General features: G+C 42.5%; 1 protein-coding gene across 1 annotated transcript in view; it reads left to right on the top strand.

Moving 5' to 3' along the window:
- The window catches only part of mybbp1a (MYB binding protein (P160) 1a), a 36,784-nt gene extending 29,659 nt beyond the window's left edge, over positions 1 to 7,125 (top strand). Inside the window, exons 23-27 of the mRNA XM_088906997.1 lie at positions 516 to 584; positions 1,646 to 1,759; positions 2,513 to 2,614; positions 4,165 to 4,289; positions 5,019 to 7,125. Of these exons, the coding sequence (XP_088763123.1) occupies positions 516 to 584; positions 1,646 to 1,759; positions 2,513 to 2,614; positions 4,165 to 4,289; positions 5,019 to 5,346 (738 nt within the window). The 3' untranslated portion in view covers positions 5,347 to 7,125. The remainder of the gene's footprint in view (positions 1 to 515; positions 585 to 1,645; positions 1,760 to 2,512; positions 2,615 to 4,164; positions 4,290 to 5,018) is intronic.
- Positions 7,126 to 13,092: the final 5,967 nt, after the last annotated feature.

Below are 13,092 nucleotides of genomic sequence, written 5' to 3'. Positions count from 1 at the left end.
ATAGTTTATAATTTGATGATATCTTTCCTTAACATAATTTTTATTGGAACAAGTAAAGGTTTATTCCCTGCTGAAAAGAGAAGAAAAGAGACACAACATTTCAGCTTTGGAGCCTTCTTCTGGTGGCTCCATAACATAATTTTTCACGTTTGCAAAAACATTGAATTTGGGTGGAGGCTTGATGCCTGTGAACTCGCTTTGTCTTTGTGTGAAGTGTAGGGACTGTGGCTAGTCCTGGCTTGGTGCTGATGAGATATGTGCAGCTCAGCTTGAGGGTTTGGTGTGGTCTTAGGCATCTAGCTTTAAATCTCGGAATGTTATTATAACTTTTCTAATGTGTCAGCTGCATGGAAAGCCACCTCTGTCCTGCACTGCAGACGTTTCTTAATGCTGGCCTGAAAGTATGCCACCTTCTCCATGTGCTCAGACACTCCCCCTGCAGCAGTGGAGAGACTTTGACGGGATCCATAGCCGACGCTGCAGTGTGTGTGACTGGGTGTTTCCTTGCTGTGCAGGTGCTGGGTCTCCGGCTGCTGGACGGTGCGCTGAAGTACATCACAGGTGGAGTGCGGCACCATCAGCAGGTGAGCTCTCGGGGGGTCTTTTAAGATTTCCCCTCTTAGAGGTCAGAGTCAGTGCAGTGTTCTTACGTGTTTGAAGAGCGAAGCAGTCTGATGAGCCAATAAGAACAGGATCTACTGTAGCACTGCCTCTCTAGTTTATTTTGTACAAAATGAGGGGAGGCTTACATTGGTTGATTGATCACAGAATCCATGCATTCTATGAGAGCTGGCTTCCTCCCCCTTCGTGTTGTTCAAGAGCTATTTGCATCCATCCTGGTATGGGGTCCAGCTCTCCATAGTCCACTTTATTACAGAGACAGGGGTGACTCTCGTGTTGGGCTGGGATAAATGATAAGAGAAGATCACTTTATTGGCCATATACAATTTCTTGTATTAGGAATTTGTCTTTTCGCATACCCCAGCATGCTCTCCATGAAACACACAGACAGGGAGAGAAGCTTGGGGTCAGAGAGCAGGGTCGGCCATTTATACAGCGCCCCTGGAGCAGCTGGGGTTAAGGGCCTTGCTCAGGGGCCCAACGGTGTAGGATTCCTTTGCCGGCTGCGGGATATAAAAATTGGTTTGTATTTCTTCCATAGAAATATAGTCTTTTCCGTGTGTAACAGAGAAGTCTCCAATACATACATTTCCTGTGACTACTAGAACAGTCATATGAGCAGAGCTCTTGTTCTTTTTTTGTTAGCCAAAATCACTCAAATGTGAACAAGTTACAGCAGCACTTTAATATCTTTAGATATCTTAAGATCTCACTATGTGTGAAGTTCTGTACAGAACTGTGCTAGAATTGGCTTTTTTGGAAGGTAAATCAGCCAGGGACAGCAGGAATACATCACCTCTTTCATGTTTTTAAAAGGCCATTCAAGAACAAATTGTCTTTTGGAAAGTGGTAAAGACATTTGTGGAATTAGCTTCTTTAAAAACTCCACAATTCAATTTCTTAAACAGAAGCATGGGCGTTATCACTTTTCATTTTTTGGTGTTCTCATAACTGGTAAAGGAAAAAAGGCTTTCGTAATGTTCGTAACGTTGATGTCTGAAAGTGGTTGGTCTTTGTGTTCAAGGGGCAGGCCTGTACGCTGGTGTTGAGGACCCTCCAGAAACCAGAGGTTAGAAAATTGCTGACAGACTCTGAGTTTCCCCCCCTGATTCGGCGAGCCACTCTCCAGGTGACAGAGGTAGGCACAAAACTGGGCTTTTCCCTCCAAAAAGAATTGTGGGGTATTTGGAAACTGCAGGCGTTATTTTACACACTGGTAATGAGTGAATTAAGTCTTTCTGTCTGACTAGCCTTCTGTGCGGACTGTGGCACTCTTCAGAACTGAAGAATGTCAGAAAGGTCTGCCAACGAGGGGGTAGTTCAGCCCACCTTGCTCATTTTACGTTCAATTAGTAGAAAAATGAACGTGAAATTGGCTCCAGGTGTTTCTTTAAGGTGCTCAGAATGAGGGTCTCAGTCACTTCCTGAGCAGCCATCTCTAGACACCACTATTTTCTGTTCTCTCTTCTGAGTGAATTTCCCTTAATTATATAATTATTAGCCCATGTCCTCACTTGACTAGTGTAGAAATGTCCCGTTGCTTAAGCCCATCTATACCCCATGGGATTGTGTGTACCTAAATCAAATCTCCAGGGTTTTAGCTCCCTCATTCTGTCCAACTATTACAATCCTGAGAACAATGACAAACCTGAGGAATCAATTTTATTGCTCTTCTTTAAACTCTTAAGGCTAAGGCTAACATTTTTAAATGAGAAATCATAGCATAATTTTCAGCCCACATGGAGTAAGGCCCAGCAGTGTGGTACAGAATGGTGTTAAATGCTGCAGAGCAGAATCTGTAATTTCAGACTTGTTTCAGTTTTAGCCATCCCTGTGCCGCTATTCATTTTCAAGCCCCCAGGAATAAACCTGTCCTTCTGCATTCTCTCAGAGTCTGAAAACGGTAACAGAACTCAAGAAGAAGGTGGACCAGGAGAAAGTGTTGAAGACCCTGGAGCTCACTCTGTTCCTCGTAAGGACTGTTCAGCAGCAGGTAAGACTAGAGAAAACTGAAGCATTTTCGGACAAACAGCACTGCTCTGGTGGTTTGTTGTCTTAAGTGGGAGCTACTGGGTAAATTAATCCTTAGTTTCTGAACCTTTTTACAATAACTATATATTGAGTTTGGAAATCTAATATCCATCTAAGGTCTAATATTTTATAATCATAGTTGCAGCTGATTGTCAGTGGCAGAATGAGAATTACTCATTTGAATACTCTCATAGAGCACAGTGGTTTTTCTACAGCCTTTTTATAAACCTGTTTGTTTTTTATTTAAACTAGTAATGAATTGTGAAATCTCCCTATAGTGAATTAAATTTTACTTTTGCAAGTGCAAGTTAATCCAAACACTTGTGGTTCTGAGCTACAGGAAATAATGTTCGAAAAGGGTTCTGTTTTTTTTCTGGTTTCGCCCTTGTCCTTATCAAGACAATGCAAGAAAGTAATGTAGAAACCAAAAGATTCGAGCCTGAAGTGTCCGTTCGTCAAGCCAAGCTTTCTTGTATGTTATTGCTATCTTGCTTGTTTAACAACCGAATAAAATTAATTTCCTGCATCGTGGAGACCCACCATTTCTAGTTCATTGTTGAAAAGTTTCCCATTATTATCTTGGATACATTTGACTCTGTCTTTTTCTATTATATAATATTAATAGAACTCTTTATTAACTTTCATTACAATATTCCTTTCTCTCTCCATCATTCCCTCTTAACTTGACTTTTCTAATATACTCCTTTTCAAGAACTGGATCCTATTCCTTTCAGTCTGTTCATAAAGTGTGTTCTTCCTCCTAGGTATTTGTATTCAAATGGTGATTTCTTATCAGTATAAAAGATGATTTATTAAATTGTGTTTTCTGTTTTTCTTATTTTTTAATGATTGAATATCATATCAGAATCTTGTCCCTTTCTTCTACTTAAACTTTCATTATTTTATAGCCTGCTGTCCTGAAATAGTAAATTGTTGATTTGTACTCTAACTTTACAGTTTCAAAGTATATGTCAAAGCACAGCATATATGAATACGCTGTGATGTTGCAACTTCTCCCCTTTCTTCCATCTGCCCCTTTCCCCTTTTTAAATCTAATCGCATCATAAGAAGTAAATGCTCTTGTTTTAGCATGTGATTGTGTTGGTCCTGGCATTATAAGCTACTTAAAAGCAGGTCCTTTGACGTTTCAGTTTTCCCTTGTGTTCCATTTTTGACTTTACTGCCTGGCAGATTCTCTTTGGATTCCACCCTTTTCCATTCTAGTTCGAATGTTTTCCAAAGATCTTTTTGAAGTCCATCAATAAATACTGCTGAATTCAAGCTTAAATAGTTTTTTCCTCACTAGATCCCTAAGAGCTATTTGCACAGCGATCGAACCCAAAAGAAGGAGGCTGTTTGCTCATCTTGTATCATCATTTTTTTTCCTTTACACCCACAATAAAAACATGTGAGGAGTGTCAGAATTCACTGCTCCTGCAGTCCACACCCCTGCTCCTCTTCACGGTTTCTGGCTCACCCAGAGTGTGTAACTCGTGTTTCCTGACTTTGTAGAAGCTGCCTGTGAGCCTGTCGCAGCTGGAGTTCGTGATGCAGCCCCTCCACCAGCTGGAGGGCTTCCGGAGAACTGGGCAGCTGGAGGACACCTACTGGAATGTGATGAAACTGCTGGGAGTCCCGTAAGTTCCTGTTTTAGCTCCTCATCTGCAGTAGATCTCCGTAACTTGGCAGGTCTGTACGGTTCTGTACATTCCAGCAAAGATACCAGACTTTTTGGTGACGTTTTATTTTAGGGGTTGTGAATCACACTTTATGAGAGCTTCACAGGTGAGATGTTCACACTGAAGTAGCCATTAATAAAGTATTTCTGAATGTAGGATGTGTCTTCAGTTAATAACCTTAAAAGTAATCATTAGTAAGGGTCTCTTTCTACCAGTGCCACTAAACAGCCTGGTTTAATGACACTGCACAAATGTTCTCTCTGTGTGTATGGAGTATAAGGGGTTCAAACAAACTTCAGCTTTGTTTGTTTGAGTTCTTTGATTGAACACTTTAAAAGCATTCACTGGTTTTGGTCAGGAGACTTAAAGGTTATATTCAGCTTGATGAGAGGAGACAGAGGTAAGCAACCAATTATGTGCCATTGAAGTTGAAGAGCTATTGCCGAGAGTAAAGCAGAAGACACCCAGGCTCTCAGGACTGAAGCTGCAGTCCATGAGTGTTACAGCCCTCACGATGATGATGATGAGCAGGTGTAGTCCCACACAGTGAAGTGTCTTCCCATCTCCTCTTTCTCTCCGCCTCGATGGTGCCGGTGTCAGGGTGGCTTCCTCGTGCGGTCCCCGTCTGGGACATCGGTGTGTTGGCCCCTGTTTCCGTGACGATCACTCTTCCTCTCTTTTTTACAGAAAGCCAAAAGTTGAGAAGGCCAAGAAACCCGAGGAGGAGAAACAGCCACAGGCTGCTCTGAAAAAGAAGAAAGGCTTCCTGCCTGAAACCAAAAAGCGTAAAAATCGCAAGAAGGCCCCTGTGGAAGAAGGGAGAGGGCAGCCCCCGAAGGACTGCAGCGACGCCGTGGAGAAGGAGGGCAAGTCCCGGAAGAGGAAGCAGGCGGACAAGAAGAGGAAGCAGGCTGGAGGAGGGGGGCCTCGCCCGTCTCCCCCCAAAACTGCAAAACTAGAACCAGCCCCCAAAAAGCAAAAGAAGAAGACGAAGAAAATGGGAGGGAATGAATAAAGAAAACAGTCCTTATGAGGGCTGATCAATCAGACTGACCTGGACTTGGCTAACTGATCAGTTTCAGCACCATTCACCTCTGCTTTGCCTCCCACTCATCATCATTTCTGGCTTGACCTGAAGAGTGAAATTTTCCCTCACGGGTTCATAATGGTCATGAATGGAGGTGCTCAGGCCAGTAGTTTTACTCCTGTGTAAAACTACTATTTTAATTCTCCTTTCTGTATGCTAAAGATGAATTTGGCTTTGAATTTGGTTTCCCAGTTCTAGAATATATGTATAAAATGATGTTATCTTCTCTTTCAGTCAGTATTAATTAATTTTACTATTGGGATCTCTGGTATACCCCCCCCCCCTTCCCAACAGCCTTTGGTCTCAATTGTACCCACATGTGTGGGCCCTCATGTCATGTTCTGCTGTGGTTCTGAGCCAAGCAAGTGATGATAACTCCTTTCATTTACACGGCACACAGGATCCCATAGGATAAGGATCTCACCGTGTTTCAAATATAAGTGCAGTATTGATCAGCTATTCACTATTCCTGTCAGTAATTAGAAGGTGTAAACAAGTAAAATATATTGTTGATTCAAAGTGTCATTTTTGGTCCAATGTAATAGTGAGCAGCTGATCACTGTCAGGTTGAGAGTGCTTGAGCAGTATCCTCCAGTTCTCATCTCAGAAAGGGTATAAGGTGGAATTTGCCAGTAAACATATTTCAGTTTGAAGCAGTTTTGAGATTCTGGCCTGACATCAAATGGTCCCGTTCAACGCCGGGCAATATAGCTACGTGAATATATTTATCTTGTAAATATTGATCTAATTGAATTTAGTCCCAGGTTTTCTGCCACTGGTGGAGTCGGAGAAGCGCTGAAGTTCAGTAACAGGTTTTGCGAGCTGATACTCCATGTCAGTCTGCTGTCAGAGCAGCGAAGTGTCTTGAGCAGGGAGGGAGGTGGTGGAGAAGATCGGTGGACACCTGCGTGAGCTTATTCAGTGCCTCAGCATCGCATCTGAGTAGATGTCAGAAAATCACCGTCCAGAACTTGAGACGGTGTGGATCTGTAAAAGTCCTGCATCACATTTCCTTCCAGTCTCTCCTCGCCAACTGATTGTTTTTAAATGTAATAACTTTGTATTGCTAAATGTTTGGGGTTTTTTTTGTAGTAATGCTTTATGCCAGGTTAGCTCAAATTCAGGCTATTGTTCACAACCTGCATCTGAGAAATTATGTCTTGGCAAGTTGAGATTTTGTTTATTCTTATGTAACATACTGGAGAAGAAGAAACGGTTACAAACAAGCTCATTCATCTGCCAGTTGGCCTGTCTGACAGTAGCTAATTGATCCAAGGATCTGATTCAGTGTCCTTGAAGAAACCAGGGAATCGGTTATCCACATGGCTGTGGGTAGCTTGATCCAAACTCCTACAACCCTTTGTGTAAAGAAGTGCCTCCTGATTTCGCATTTAAATATATTTCAAATTAATATCCACTATCTTGAGGGCAGAGCGGTGGCACTGTGGCTAAGGATCTGCGCCTGTGGCTGGAAGGTTGCCGGTTCAAATCCCAAGGCTGGCAGAGGATTCCAACTCCGTTGGGCCCCTGAGCAAGGCCCTTAACCTCAACTACTCCAGGGGTACCGTATAAATGGCTGACCCTGTGCTCTGACCCCAAGCTTCTCTCCCTGTCTGTGTGTCTCATGGAGAGCAAGCTGGGGTATGTGAAAAGACAAATTCCTAATGCAAGAAATTGTATATGGCCAATAAAGTGATCTTATCTGTTTATTCTGGACATTTTGTGAATTCACATTAGTAATGCCAGATTATCACATTGTGCTGATTTGTCTAATTCTATCATTTTACCCATTGTAAATTGTATTTGTACTTGCCATAAAGTAGAGTTAGACATCTGTTTTAATTTTTAATACATATTTACAGTGAGGGTGGCATGGTGATGCAGTGGTTAGCGTTGCAGCAGTGGGGCCCTGGCTTCAAAGTTGCACTCGGGGTGCTGTCTGTGTGGAGTTTGTATGTTCTCCCTGCATTTGCCTAGATTTCCTCCTACTCCTCCAGTTTCCTCCCACAAGACATACTGGTAGGTTAATGGGCTTCTGGTAGGTTAATTTGCCCTGGTGTACGTTTGTGCCTGTATGTGCCCTGCAGTGGACTGGTGTCTTGTCCAGGGTGTATCCTGCCTTGCACTCTTTGCTTGCCGGATTAGGCTCTGGTGACCCTGTTCTGGATGAAACAGAAAATGGATATATACTATAATGCCACAAGAGACAGTGCTGGATGCTGGCAATCTATTGAGCAGGTATCAACTGTGCCCCCTGCTCCAGTCTATATAAGTCAATATACATCACAATACATACAGTGGTGATCAAAAGTATTCCCCCCTTAGACTTTTTCACATTTGGCTGTGTTACAATCAAATTTGTTGTATTTTTTTCCATTGATCAAGAAAAGTAATTATATTGTCAAATTGAAAACAATATGCTATGTATCCTCCTAAATTAATTATAAATATAAAACAAAATAAGTGATAACATAAGCATTCGCCCCATAAAACACCCCTAAATAGGCTCTGGTGTAACCACAGATCTTTAGAAGTCACGTAACTTGTTGAATAGAGTCCGACTATGCAATTAGGGTGTTTCATGTGAGTTCAGGATAAATATACCCGTCTCTGGGAAGTCCCACAGTTGGTTAGTACAGATCCCAACAAAATCTACAACTTGACAGAACCTTCAGTGTAAATCTGGGACAGGGTTATTGAAAAGCACCAATCAGGGGAAGGGTAGAAGAACATTTCCAAGGCCTTATATCCCCCAAAGCACAGTACAGTCCATTATAAAGAAATGTATAAAATATGGCTAAACTGTGAAGAACAGGGTGTCCTCAAAAATTAAGTATCCAGGTGAGAAGAGCACTAGTCAGGGATGCCACCAAGAGCCCAGTGACAGCTCTACAGGAAATATTCTGAAATAGTCTTCCATGGCTGAAGTGGGAGAAGCAGTGCTTGCCAATTCTTGAATTGAAGCTTTGCTGTGGCAGAGCCTGGAAGACTTGTGAAGACAGAAAAATGGACATAGCGAACTACAGAGAACTGGGGACCTGTCACGCCAGATGCACTGCCAAGGCAGATCTGAAGTAGTGTGCTCCACCTGTGACGGGCGCTATAGTAAATTATGAACAGGTGGCAAAGGCTTCCTGTGTGCTTATGTAACCATGGCAACTGACGCTGCCTTACAGGCAGGGAAGGTGAGTGGCCGGGTGCCATTGCAGAGCTGCACCATAGCTCTCCAGCCAGCTTGAGCGTGATGCCTACAGTTCTGTTCCACATGAGTAGTGCTGTGTCCTTGAATTTAATCAAATCTGTGCTTTGATTTACTTCTTTTCTGGCAGAAGCTGGGAGAAGACCTTATGGCATTAGACCAATTGGCAGGACTATGTAAAACCCAGAACAGTTTCTTTGTCTTGATCTTATTTTGGTTTAATTTAATTTTGACTTTTGCTTCTCTTGCTTTGTTTTATGCTGTGAAGTGGCTCAAACTGTGGATGTACATAGGCACTAACATAGATCATTTTTAAATGGTATCTGGCTGGCCAATTTCCACCAACATACCACTAGAGGTCAGTGTAGGCTTCTGTTATCTGTGAATTAGCTCACTGGCTGGTGGTAATGGATTAGGTTGTTGTTAAGGGGTGTTTATGTACAGTCTCACTTGGGGCTAAACAAGGGTTTGTTGTATAGTGTGTGTGTGTGTGTGTGTGTGTGTGTGTGTGTGTGTGTGTGTGTGTGTGTGTGTGTGTGTAGAATTGTTTTAGCAAAGCTGTAGTAGACTGAGTCATTTTGTGCCATGATAATTGCCTGGGTGCAGGTTTTGTGCTCCAGGTTATGCGTCTTTGTACGTTGGCCTTGGATACAAGTGGTTTCCGAATGGCAGCCCTGACATAAATTCCAGCTTTGTGAAGCTCACGACGTACAGTTTTTGTTGAGACTGAGTCACAGAGGTGCTGATTCAATTCTGTGGTCATTTTTGAGGCTGCACTTTTGTGGCATTTAGCAACTATCCTGTGAAGTGTCCGTCTATCCCTGTCTATGAGTTTAGACTTGCAATCACTGTTCCTCTTTGCCCATGTTTGGCATCTGCTGTCATTATTTTTGAGACTGTTCCCCTTGACATTAAATAATTTTGCAGTTTTTGTTGCCGATGCCCCTGCAATTCAGGCAACAACAATTTGGCCTTTGGAACTCTGTCTTTGAAAACTCACACATCAAAGTGCTGTCTGACCTCTTTTATAGCTGACACTGCTAATACCGATACTGCTAATTGGCAATCAACCTAATATGACTCACCTTTGCAGCTGCATTTGGAATTGTGATTTTAGTTACTTGAAAGTTAAACTCCTTTGTCATGTGGCGTTTCCATTATTTTATCCACCCCCTGTATATGCAGACTGGTTTCAGGAATGATCAGGGTCTTTACTGAAAACACTGCAGCATACTGTCACTATGCCTGAACTCCTGTTTGCTCTGCCTGGTGCCCCCTTGTCCCACAGGACCCAGCTGTGCGAGAGCCACACCCTTTGTGTGCCATCAATGAGCTTTGCTTCACTTTAATCCATGCTTATCATGGCATAAAAATAAACTTTTACCAGGGTCAGCTAAACTCCAGTACACCGCATTTAAGACAAGATTTTTTGCATTGTCTTTCCACATTACATCACCATGAAACATCATCCTAGTTTCTCCCCCCCCCTTCCTTTCTCGAAGTTGAATCTGTAAGTTCGTGCCTTTATGCTCCTGTAACGCTTACCAGAGTAAGAGTATCAGGAGCATAAAGGCACGAACTTCCAGATTCAAAGACAGTTTCTTCCCACAGGCTGTCAGATTGTTGAAGTCTGCCCCGACCACTGACTCACACTGATGGTTTTTTTTTGGCACACTGCTTGTGCTGACGTGGTTGTATGTTATTTAATTTTATTGCTGTTGCTGCTTCTTTGTATTGGAGCATACATGAAAATAAGCATTTCATGGAACTACTGCATATGACAAATAAAGTGAACTGATAAATTAGCCAGGAAAATTGGACCCATTATCCCTGTTGTGTAGTACAACCCCTAGCCTTTAGCAGGGCTTGACAGCAGGGTTTAACGAAGCCAAGGGATTTGGGCTGGGTGTACTTTCCCAGAGTGCACCTCTTTGAGAGATCTGCCATCTTTCCTTTCTGGAGGGCTTAAAGGAGAGTTTGATTTGACTAGATAGAGTGGCCTTCACTTCCAACTCTGCCCGTACATAATTAACATAGTCCCTGGCACTTGTGGTCACAGTAGACTAAATGATAAATCAAATAATACTTTACGCTTATGAAATTCCAATGGTTTGGCTTTAAAGTAAAACACAAATGCCATTTTTGAGTAGGATTTTATTTTATTCTCCAATATACCTGCATTGGAAGATAAGGTGACAAAAAAGGCACAAATTTACAGTAATAGAAAACAATAAATCTAAGAAACCATACAAAGTTAAGCCCAGTGTGGACAGGCCTCTTGAACCATTCTCACCCGCATCAGTCACAGTCCGCTAACCTGCAATCCGTCCAGCTGTCTGATCGGAGTCTCCGTTACTGAGTAGCTGCCAGAGTGTGTGGACATTAGGGGCCAGCAGGCGATACAGACCGTTCTGAATCTGCTCTTGGCAGACTTCATTGCTTCTAATGTTTCAGATCTCTTTCATACACACAGAACATGGTGGTGACTTCTCATGAAATGTGCTCCAGTCGGAATGGTTCCAGACTCCTACAAGGTGCAGACATTTGTAACAAATGTACCTGCACTGTTCTGCCCAGAAATGAGCTGATCTCTAGAAAGAGCTGATCGCACACAGATTTGTATAGAGAGGTCAAGAGTAGATATACTAACCACACAAGTGGTCCTTTAATCCAGTTTCACAGCATACCCAGGAGTGGATAATTCAAGGTTACTAAAGTTGCCACATTTAATTACCATATAATAAACTATATGATTTAAGTTAATCTGGACATCTATGTATATTCATATGAACACAGTTATTGTTTTGCAGACAAGCATTATTGCAAAGTTTAGCAAAATCCGCTCAATGGTATTCGAAAGAAGAGCATGATGATATTGCCAGAAGACAACTCAGATTACTCCTGTCTCCCCACAGCTCATTACTGACCGAACCGTTTGACATGCTGTTCAATCATCTACCCATCACACGCTGTTCTCACATTTGCTTAATGAAGGAAAATCAAAAGGCCCTTTTCATAGGTTTTTTTTCCTGCTCTCTCAAGCTGCCTGGGCAGCAAAGACAGATCTGATCTGTTCAAAAGGTTCAAATTGACCATGAGCCCATGGAATCACCAGTCAGCTCACCTCCCTGATCCTAGCAAGAATGTGGAGAAAGCCCAGTTTACAAATCACCAGAGTGAGGTCTTTCTCAAAGAACTGACTGTTTCCTTTGACACGTTCTGCCTTGATTTGGTCTTGGCTTCTCCACAGAATCACATCTGTGGAAAAGCCAAGATACCACCTTCATGCCTTAATAACTGCTGTACAGTTCAGTAGCCTTTCTGGACCACCATCCTAAGGAGAGCTACACCCCTACCATGAAAAAGGTTCTGAGAGAAAGCTGTCCCTTTCTCCAGTGAAGAGACACTGCAGTTTTCACTCTCCTCTGGTGGGATGGAAGCCATAGGTTCCCACCGTGTAAACACTTATTTTACAGTGATCCTGTTTTACCCTGTTTAGATGGTTATTCTCCATTGCAAATGAACAAGTCCCATCACATTAACACTTTTCACCTACAGGGCAACATTGGTCCCAATCTAAAATGCTTCCTGACGTTACTTCCTCTGCAACTCCACTAGCTGACGGAAGGAGACGCAAAAGCAGTGTCACAGTCACCACATGCAGAGCAAGACAACGAACCAAGACAAGGGCTGACGGAACCTCTAGATTCAATCTAATAAAATGAGCACACAAGGTGGACCTGATCCCTAGGACCAACCGATCTTTAGGGGAGGGCAATCATTTTTTTTGGCAGGACAAATTTATATTCACAATCCACAGAGAACAACTTTCAGGCTCATGGTGCACCTTAAGAGCAAGCAGCCGTGATGAAATGTGAATATTAATTAGTCCTAGTTGTTGAACACTAGAAAGCAGAACCATCTGAACACACTCCTAACTCTGCGTGGTACATATAAGTTAAAATCTACAATTTTATATACCCGTGAAATACATATTCTTCATATGCAATATACAATACATTTGCATTTTTGTAGGCTTTTTAGAACTAGACATTCTATTGCCATTTACAATGTTTTAGTTCAGGTTATTTGCTCAATGTGTAGTTTGAGGAGGTTTCCATAGAAATTGGAAAAACACTCCGAAGGAGGTTGTACAGGAATGGGATATCCACAGGGTTTGTGGCCACTGGGATATGGTGTGGGTATAAACTCCAGAAATATCATCTTGTTACTGAGTTCCCACATCACATAACCCCTTATACTTCTTTACTCACTCAGCAGAATCTTATGCATTCTTTTTTTGTTTTTTCTAAGCTTTTCAACTCATGCTCAGACCTGACTCCGCAAACTTGAATAATCCTGCGGCTCCTGTACCTTCAAGCATGCCAGATACCCAGAACAGGGACGCAGGATTGTACTTCAGGGTAACTATTGCCTCAGACTGAGATGTGACTGTGGAGATTGAGATGGAGATT

This window comes from Atractosteus spatula, chromosome 27, assembly GCF_055471065.1.
Source record: "Atractosteus spatula isolate fAtrSpa1 chromosome 27, fAtrSpa1.hap1, whole genome shotgun sequence".
Taxonomy (NCBI): Eukaryota; Metazoa; Chordata; class Actinopteri; order Semionotiformes; family Lepisosteidae; genus Atractosteus; species Atractosteus spatula.
The sequence above is the reverse complement of the archived record's forward strand: the minus strand, read 5'-3'. Positions and strand labels throughout refer to the sequence as shown.